The sequence below is a fragment of the Eurypyga helias genome, unplaced genomic scaffold (genome assembly GCF_000690775.1).
Source record: "Eurypyga helias isolate BGI_N326 unplaced genomic scaffold, ASM69077v1 scaffold7800, whole genome shotgun sequence".
Lineage (NCBI taxonomy): Eukaryota > Metazoa > Chordata > Aves > Eurypygiformes > Eurypygidae > Eurypyga > Eurypyga helias.
The window spans coordinates 21,026-30,791 of NW_010226215.1; the positions used below are offsets into that span (position 1 = coordinate 21,026).

At 51.6% G+C, this 9,766-nt stretch overlaps 1 protein-coding gene across 2 annotated transcripts in view; it reads left to right on the forward strand.

The window, feature by feature from the left end:
* P4HA1 (prolyl 4-hydroxylase, alpha polypeptide I) overlaps positions 1–6,818 on the forward strand; it is a 23,589-nt gene extending 16,771 nt beyond the window's left edge. The window contains exons 9-14 of one of the 2 annotated variants that reach the window (XM_010152085.1): positions 1,003–1,102; positions 2,510–2,563; positions 4,165–4,230; positions 5,207–5,275; positions 5,940–6,036; positions 6,461–6,818. In XM_010152085.1, the coding sequence (XP_010150387.1) occupies positions 1,003–1,102; positions 2,510–2,563; positions 4,165–4,230; positions 5,207–5,275; positions 5,940–6,036; positions 6,461–6,531 (457 nt within the window). In that variant the 3' untranslated portion in view covers positions 6,532–6,818. The remainder of the gene's footprint in view (positions 1–1,002; positions 1,103–2,509; positions 2,564–4,164; positions 4,231–5,206; positions 5,276–5,939; positions 6,037–6,460) is intronic. The other variant, XM_010152077.1, reaches the window with a different exon arrangement.
* Positions 6,819–9,766: the final 2,948 nt, after the last annotated feature.

A 9,766-nucleotide genomic window follows, 5' to 3' on the forward strand; every position in this document is an offset into this window, starting at 1 on the left:
CTCAGTTAAACAAAAAAAAAAAAAACAAAAAAAAAAATGCTCGTAGAGTTTCTGTAACCTGTGTCAGTGCCTTGTGTCACGTGTCATGCTACTGTTCCTCCCATGCTAAGTGTTTTGGTGGTGTGTTTGTTTTTTTTTTTTTAAATACAATCTCTTAACTGAAAGAAAACCTTAATTTAGTACAGATGTGGAAGTATTTGAGCAGAAATGCTATGATGTACCTGCCAGCTGGGCTCTGGGCATAGGTATTTCCATCTGACTGGCTTGTAAAAGCAGCAGGAACCCAAAAGGCTGAATCAGATGCTAGAAAAAAAGGGGTAGAACTAGCTGTCTGCATTTTCCTGCAGGAAGGTGGAAAAGGTGGGCCCCAAGTCCTCATCATCCACGTCAGTGCCTAGCAGGGGACGGCCAGGGTGACTGGAGGGCTGGGGAGGGTAGCGCAGATGCCAAGAGAGGGAATAGAGGGGCGGGTAAACTGAAGGTGTGGGGGGTGAGCACAGCAGCAAGAAAAACACACAGCAGGTGAGCAGCTGAGCGGTTAAAAGGAAAAGAGGCAGTGGGTGGGTGTAGCTGATGCTTTTTCAAACAGAACAAAACGTTTACCTTGTAAAGAGGTGAAATGCCTCTGTGTTTCCCGGTGAGCACGTGGCCGCCTTCCAAGCTGGTAAGGGCCCAGCGGAGACCCGCTGAGCTGGTGCCCCTTCCTGCCAAACGCCGTTCTGGGCGGTGGGGCTGCTGCCGGACAACGGTGCCGCTTCCCAGTGATGCGGCTTTCCCGAATGAGCAGCTGCTTGGAGTGGGAAATGCCGCCCTGGGTCTGGGTGCAGGCAGCGATCCCCCTGGCCATCCCTTTCTCTGCTGGCTGGTTTGCCAGCTGTTGTAAATGCAGCGGGTTTAGCTGAAAAGCTGTGATTTGGGAGGCAGATGCTTTAAAAAGAAGATCCCTACTGCCTGCTCCGACCGTATTTTATTAATTTTACTCTGTGTGCGCCCCCCCCGTAGTGCTTGGCTGTCGGGATACGAAAGCCCTGTGGTGTCTCGCATTAACACAAGGATACAGGACCTGACAGGACTCGACGTCTCCACAGCGGAGGAGCTACAGGTGAGCGTTACGACGGGCCTGACGGGAAACGGCAAGCCGGCGTTGCGTTTCGGGTGGCTCTGCGGGCAGCACCGTGCTGGCGCGGGTGGGTGGGGAGGTGCCCGCAACAGCTCGGTCAGCCCCAGGGGCAGGGAATTCCATGGCTGGTTTGATTCCAGGAAGTGGGAAGCCTGAGTGGGACTTTCCCTCTTTGCGGAGCAGCGCTCGCTGTAGGGTGAAACGGCTTTCCGTTGCTGGAGGGAAAGTGTGAGAACTGAAACTCACCCTTCAACTCGCCCTTCAACTGATGGTTGTTGAAGGGGATGTGTAATTCCTTGTATTTAGCCTAATATTCCTTATTTATTCCTTATTTATCCTAATAAAACGGAGTTTTGCTGCTGCAGCGTCCAACTTTGGTGCTGTGGTGGCAGTGAAAAGCTTAGCTTCAGGAAAGGGGGAGAGAATGGTGCTTCGGATTTGTCATCCCATCCTTACGTCTCTGTAGCGTGGGAAAGACGGTCTGTACGCGTAGCCTGAAGAAGCTTTGTTTTAGAAATACTTGCTTTTAGTCGTTTGCGGGAGGCTTTGAACGGTGGCTTCACCGCTTCCGAGGAAGGGTTAGTGCCTAGAAAGCGGTTCCTGAAAGCGCTTGTGCTGCTGTGCTATTCCTCCAAGGCTCCCGATGATAAAATGCCCGAGCAGCTGGTTGAAAATTGAGGTTATGAAAACACAGAAGAAATGAAAAATAAAAATCAGCCAGCAAAAAAGGACAGCGGATCCTCTTTGTTGCTATGGAGACCAAAAAGTGATTTAAACTTGAGCGACGTGAAAGTGCCATGACCTATTTTGAAGAGATTATAGCCTGGAAAGTTTCTAGAGAAGAAAAATACTTTCTACCCTGGGGAAGTAGTGGATTCCTTACCTAGAGTACGCTGCGTCTTGCAGTGCTGCTCTTGGATGTGCTGCTGCTCCTCTAGCCAAACATCTTGGGCCGCCGTGGAGCCTGGGGCTGTCTGGGTCTTCAGGAGTTTGATGTGACCTTCTGTGACCTGACAGTCATTGGATCAGAGGGCAGCAGGCACTCGGGAACGGGAGAACGCCTTTAGTGTTCAGCTGGGGTCAGACAGCGGAGCTTCCAAGGAAAGCTGACCCCCGGGGAACGGAGGGTGCAGCTGCAGCTTTGCTGGGAGCTGGTGGCTGGTCGGGAGCTGTGGAGGCAGAGCTGGGTTCTGGCTCTGCGAAGGCAGAGCTCTGTGACTAAACCCGCAGGAGCGTGCCGCACGCAGCGTGGTTTGGCAGGCGGAGGCTTGTCGCTTCCTATGGCTTGGTTTTGAAACTGTGTGTAGTGAAAGGTTGTAGGTGACAGTCAAATTCTTGCCTGGATAAAATACTGCTTTACTGGATTTTGTGCTTCTCCTTTCACTGTAGGTAGCCAACTACGGAGTAGGAGGCCAGTATGAGCCTCATTTTGATTTTGGAAGGGTAAGTCCTGTTTTCTCTCCCCTTTTCTTCTTCACAAGCACTGTGTTTCTCTCTTTCAGGTGGCAAATTATGGAGTGGGAGGCCAGTATGAACCCCACTTTGACTTTGCACGGGCAAGTAAAAGAGATGAAGGAGAGATAGTCACCTGGTGAAGCCTGGGCCAGGGCGCAGTTTTTATTCTTTAATGTGTATTAAATTTTAGTAGCTCTTTGACTTTTCTAATCCACGTTAGCGGAGAAAGCCCTCTAAACCACCAGCTGAACGGAGCAACGCTGCAGGCAGTACAGAGCCACAAGAAAAAGTCTAATTGAAAACTAATTAATCTGAGGAGATGACTGATGGCCCTTAACAGTGAAGGGCTTGAGCTTTACTCTAAAGCCGTTTTGCTTACAATCACTGAAGGATGTAGAGCTAAAGCTTGGCGTACATCCCGCACTCGGGCCGTGCGCGGTGGGCGACGGCTAAGGTGCTACAGGAGCCGCGGCTGCAGGGCAGAGCGTTGCCGAGGAAGGCAAACGTGGTCGCACGGGCGAGAGCTTAAAGCCCTTTTCTGTGAGAGAGGCTGCGTTGGCCGCGTAGCAAAACACGCGTGCCGGCTTACCGCACGGGCCTGCGCTGTGAGAGAGGCCTTCTTTCTTTCCCCGGGGCCCAGACACGGGCATCTTGCCTGCTGCTGGAGGAACGTTGCAAATGAAGTGCTCTGGTGCTGTAGTTCACGTGCACGCAGGGCACGGGCGGTCCTGAAACTGGAAAGACCCTACCGAGGTCTTTTCATCTCACCATCCTCCTTTTTATAACTGGATTTAAATTCCCAACCTGTTTCTATTCCAGCTTAAATTGCAGACTGCCGGGAACAGTGCCGCTGAATTCAGTTGGTTATTTACTGGGCATCCTTACGTATGATTTAACACCTTCAGATTAACCTTACCGCTGTGAATCCAAGCCGCCGACCGTTAACCGGCACCCGCTCTGGAAGCACGTGCCTGAGAGCACCGTGGGCGGTTAACAGTGTCTTTGGAAACAGGGGTGGGTGGCCGGAGCGATGATCGCCCCAACTTCGGCGCACACAACGCCGGGGCTGGGTTCTAGAGGTAAAAGTGGAGGTGTGGCAGAAGGTTGGTATCGTAACCCATCCAAATGGGGTTTTGTTCTTGGAAGTCGAGGGATAAAAGCCTCTCCTGGTCAGCCAAACTGATCTCCTGGCCGGTTTGTTAGCCTCTTACACACTCCTGCTCTGCCGAGGGCACTCGGCTTCCTCCCGTCTTCCCAGCTCTAAGTGGGCTCATTGTGGCCAAGGACAAGAGGGAAAAAGGGAGTGTCATTAAATCATGAAGAGGATTTAAACACTCGTTTTCAGACAGTACAGTAGTTCTTACCCATTAGCAATCTGGGCTTATGCCTTCCCTGTCCTACAGGGTTTTAAAATGCCTGGTTTACGCAAATTAACCGATACATGTATGGCATTCGCCCCTCCCTCCGAACAGAGGGGTTGAATTAGTTTTTCTGCACGTTTGTCTGCTGCCGGCGCTGCAGCTGTAGGTCATCGCCACCTCAGTAATCCAGATGAAATGCTTATTAAATCTGCTTGCTTTTATTCACAGAAAGATGAGCCAGATGCTTTTAAGGAATTGGGAACAGGCAACAGAATTGCTACTTGGTTGTTTTATGTAAGTGATGTATTTCTGCCACGTGCTAGTGCCAAAAATATCTATCGCTGCATATTCTGTACAGTAAAAAAAAGTAATGAAATCGTTCAGCGGAAGTGACTTGCAAACGAAGGCGGCACTGACTTCGTGGTGATACATACGGGTCGTCTTCTTACCCATAAGTAATAGTTCTTCCCCGTAGTTTTAAGGAGGTTTTATCCTTGGGGGTGAGCAGCAGCTTCAATTATTTGACTGTCTGTGTTTCATAGAATCACAGAATGGTTTGGGTTGGAAGGGACCTTAAAGCTCATCCAGTTCCAACCCCCTGCCATGGGCAGGGACACCTTCCACTAGACCAGGTTGTTCCAAGCCTCATCCAGCCTGGCCTTGGACACTCCCAGGGATGGGGCATCCACAGCTTCTCTGGGCAACCTGTCCCAGTGCCTCCCCACCCTCTCCAGGAAGAACTTCTTCCTGATATCCCATCTAAACCTCCCCACTTTCAATTTAAACCCGTCACCCCTCATCCGGTCACTACAGGCCCTTGTAAAAAGTCCCCCCCAGCTTCCTTGTAGCCCCTTCAGGCACTGGAAGGTGCTATAAGGTCTCCCCAGAGCCTTCCCTTCTCCAGGCTGAACAAGCCCAACTCTCCCAGCCTGTCCCCATGGCAGAGGGGCTCCAGCCCTCGGAGCATCTCCGTGGACTCCTCTGGACTCACTCCAACTGGTCTATATCCTTCTGATGTTGAGGGCTCCACAGCTGGATGCACGTTTGTTTCCGCATGGGTGTGCGTAACACGCTCGCCACCAAATCCTCCGAGGGTGTAACACCCGGGGACCAGGCTGGCTGTTGCGCTTGGGACAACCTCCAGGCTGTTCGTCACGCAGCCTCTGCTCACTAACCGCGAGGTGGAAATGAAGTTGTCCAATAACCCGATTCTTTCCCACTAAAACGTGACACGAGTTTGCAGCTTACCTGTGCCTCTTCTCCTCTCCAGATGAGCGACGTGTCAGCAGGGGGAGCTACTGTCTTTCCTGAAGTAGGAGCCAGTGTTTGGCCTAAAAAGGTAAGCGGGGTTTTTACCCACTCCTATCCGCCTACTCAGAAATACAACAGATGTGTATTTGAACGCTGAAAAAGCAGCTTTGAAAGGGGTTACATAAAGAAGATTAGAGCACGGAGGTGCTTACAGTTCAGTGAAGCGACCGGCGGCGTGACGGTGATGGCGCCGTCAGGTGCTGCCCGTTAACACGCAGTTACAGCCTGGACTGAAGGGCTTGTAATGCTGGGACGTTGCAGGTCCCTGCAGTACTTCAAAGAGCGTTTTGGAAATACTCAAATCCATACAGAGGTTTAGTCTCGAGGCGCCGTAGGGAATTCTCCCCGAAATCTGTGTGTTCCTGCTATGGATTTTCCCCTCAGAAGGGTCACGAGTGAGGTCTGTCTCTGCGGGCCTGCCGCTCATCCTTCGTAAGTTGTGTTGCTTCTGAAACTGGTTGAATGAAATTAGAGTTTAAAAAAAATGAATTAACAGGTCTATACACAGAGAACGAGTCAAAGGAGACGCGTTCCTAGGGGGAGCAAATGTTAGAATACGGAAAAGAGCTTTTGCTGCACAAGAAACACGTGAAGTACAAATCCACATCCCTTCGCCTTATCCTGAAGTAAGTTGGTGTGAAAGCGCGTGTCACGCGGCGCAAATCGCTGAGGGTTCCCACTTCACTTTCCAGGGAACAGCTGTGTTCTGGTACAACCTCTTTCCAAGCGGAGAGGGAGACTACAGCACGCGGCACGCCGCCTGCCCAGTACTAGTTGGAAACAAATGGGGTGAGTACCTTGTCCTCCCCGCCTGCGTCCCGGAGCTCTGGGGCTTGGTGGCGGGTCGTCTTGGTGTGCTTTTTCCTTTGGGCTTCGTGGTGGGATAAAAAAGCAGCCAGAAATGAGGTCCTTTATAAAGAAATATGGCTTTATGTCTTCATATATCTCTCCATATTGTATGTTAAATATACTATATACAGTAGTATGTATTATTATAGATACAAATATATGGAATACTATATCTACCTTGATAGTATTTTGTAGTTTTGCAGTTTACTGGAAGGCTTTTCCCTTCGTGTATGTGTTAAAACACACCTAAAAAATAAGGATAACCCTGTGCTCGAGGGAAAGCTGCCGCTAGCCCGCACTCGGCTTAAGCGGAAGCACGAGCTTAACCAGGTGCAGTGATGAAATACCTTTGATGTCTTTGCAGTATCCAATAAATGGCTCCACGAGCGGGGACAGGAATTCCGACGGCCGTGCACTTTATCGGAGTTGGAATGACGCGGACTCGTCCCTCGCGTATCCCGTCGGTGTCAAATGCACACGTCTCCTACAGTTTACAGCTGACTAACACTCCACTACAGGTTCAGTCTTCAGCTACCCCGGTGTTCCATCTGTGGACAAAACAAACGTGCTTTTAGGTCCTTTAAAATATCCCCTTAAGGTTTTATGAACAGAATATTTCGATTTTTAAGGTTTATGAGTGTTACGGAAAAAAACCCGAACCCAAAAAGGACAAAATACAGCTAACAGCGGTGTTGTGTGTGGTGTTCCCTTCACAATCAGCCTGGGGAGCCAGCGAGCGGTCGCTTGGAGCCCTCCTCACAACTGTCGCTCTGTGCGGGGCGGCACGGTTCGGGGGGAGGGCTCCCTGCTGCTCCAGGCCAAATGAAACCAGCGTATCCCTCAGCTTCCGGCCGTTTGCCTCCTTGCTCTTCTCGAGTGCCTGGCCAGGGCTGTGGAGCACTGCGGGCGTTTCTCTGGGGAACAGGTTATTACCATGTTTTAGCCTGCTTTTCCACAAAAGCCCCAAATCTTCCAACTGTCTTCCTTCTCAGCCTCTGTGGTGAATTTGGCTCTTCACCTTGAAAACGCAAGCCCAGACGTAGTACCTGCAGGTGAGGTGCTTGGGCCGTGCTGGCTCCAACCGACGCCCGCATCACCGCAGCCCCACAACGCCTGCGGCCCCTCCGCCCTCCCTGTTTTCAGCGTTTGTCCACATAAACAGGTGCTGCTTCTCTTCCCTCTCAGCAGTCAACTCGTACATCTGTTCCTCGGGCAGTGGGGATGGGAATGTTACAGTCTTCATCAATCAAATTAATTGTGCCTTAGGACACTGGAATTTCAAATTGGTTATGAGACTTCAGCCGATGAGGTCATCCATCGTCCTCATGGAACGTTCTCCGCCCTTGTCCTCGGGGTTCTCGAGGGTTTGCGAGCAGGAGGTGGGCTGTTTCTAACCCTACGTGTCTTTTTTAGATGCTTTCTTACTTTGCAAAGGGTTGTTCTCCTGCGGCTGTGGAACGCAGGCCGCAGCAGCGACGTGCCTTCAGCCATGGGATGCCAGGGAAGGTGCCTGCTCCGGATGGGCTGGTGGCACTCGCCTTGCGGAGGCCGCCTCTCCCCGTCGCTGGCACTTGGATGCGAGGAAGCGCTGGGAAGGGGCCTCCTCTGGAGGCTCTGGTGCGGGCTCTTCCCACGAGCCGGCCCTGGAGCCGTTCTGATTCACACCACCCACGCAGAAAAAGCATCCCCGAAGTCGCCCGCGCCGGAAGGACTCGCTGACGGGGGCTTTGAGGGACCGTAGTTTGTGACGAGCCACCCTGGGACGACGACGAAACCTCTGAGAGAGGGGAGACCGCGGCTGCCCTGCCGTGGCTGCCGAGCTTTTGTTCCGCTGGTCAGATTCCTGCGGGAGGAATAGAACTGCCCCCCCCCTTGGCACAGGAAGAGCGAAGCGGGGCTGCAGGGAGCTTGGCTTTCCCGAGCTGTTTCTCTTCAGGAGCAGGATTTTTAACACAATACTGACATATTCCAGTACCGCGAGGACAAGGATCGAAGCGAGCTGCACCAGCCTCTACCTGAGCAGTCTGATTTTTCTGGATGGTGACTGTTTTACTGATGTAGAGGTCAAGCCTGAAGTCTTTTACTGAGGGGAAAAAAAATCCAGGTTTAGTTGATTGGGTTTTCTGCCTCAATAAAATCTTGAGAATCGAGCCAAAAGGTAGAAGAAACCAACTGTTAACATGTCAGAAATACCTCTGGAAGATTGGGAATGCAGTTTATGGTACTACAGTTTGAGAAACGGCACACTTGAAGAGGACACCTCACCATCCCAGCTGGAAAACGCATTGTTAGATTGCTGCTGAGCCTGTCGGCGGTGGGACCTGCGTCAGCGTTTGGCCTGAGCCCTGCCCCCTCTCCCGTTCTGCTGCTGGCAGCTGTGCACCCGCTTCCAGCCAGCCCGGAAGCAAACCGGTAAAGAGGAAAGAGCAGCAGCAGCTGGGCTCGTTCAGTCGCGATAGCTGCCGCACCACAGCACGTCTGCTGCAGAGTCACCGAAGAAATGGGGTTTCAGAGCAGTTTTGATTGTTAAACTCTGCTAATTAAAAAAAAAAAAACCAACCACCAAACAAAAACCCAGAACATTTCTACTTACCTGATTTTTCTCCCTTTTTACACAGTGTCAGTACATCTGTCCCCAGTCCTATCCATGGATTTTCCCTTTACGCTTTCTGACTTCCCAAAAAAAAAAGGTAGCCCGTGGCTGCAGGTGGGTCCAGCAGGTAGAAGCATGCAACGAGGCACGTTAGCAGTCCACCTTTGGGGCGTTAGTTTTCACTCCCTAGCTCTGAGGCATTTCTAAACGCCTCTGGAAAAGCCACTCCCGCGTTATTAGCCTGCAAAGAAATCGGTGTGTTGGGAAAACAGCGGCTGGCTGTGCCACTGCAGAAAAGCTGGGGTTGTTTTCCTCAAGCGAGCAGAGGAGTTCATTGTAAAAATAGTTAAAAGCTAAAAAACCGTAGAATTTATATAGGGTAGAAGAAATACGGCGTGAACAGGATGGGTGGCTGCTTCGGGTACTCCGTAGCGGGAGAAATCACTGCTCTCTCACACCTGGAGTGAAGAAAGGACGGCTCGCAGCAGCGCTTAACTACGTTTGGCAGCGTTGCGTCTCCTCACCTCTGTTCAGCCAACACCGAAATCTCGGCGACGAGCTTCGGGAAGTCGCGGACCGCCTGGGGCCCTCGCCCCGGCCTCCAGCCAGCAAACGGTGTGTCAAGAATGGGGCCTAAAACCGTTCCCGCGCGTGGCTCTTGACTGCACTAACCGACTTGGAGCTCTTTAGGGAAGAGAAAGAGTTGTGTCTTCCGACAGTGGAAGATTTCACTTGGATCAGTTAAAAAAAATCCCTCAAAACTAAATCGGGAGGCGCATCAGAGCGAAACCTCCCAGATGATGAGAAGGGAAAGGGCAAGCTGATTTTTTTTTCTTTTTAAACTGCCAACAATCCGCATTTCTTCCTCCTCCGCTGCCGTAGCGCCCGCGCACCCAACGCCAGCGGCGTAAGGGATGACGCAGCCGCCTCCTGCCTCACCCTTCTCAAAGGGCTTCCGGGCCGGGCGCGTGGCGGCGGGGTGAAGCTAGTTTGGTACTGCAGGTGACTGGGAACTGTTCGGCTCACAGGGACTGACAGTTGAGAAAACTGCCTTACTCTTACTTTTTTTTTTTTTTT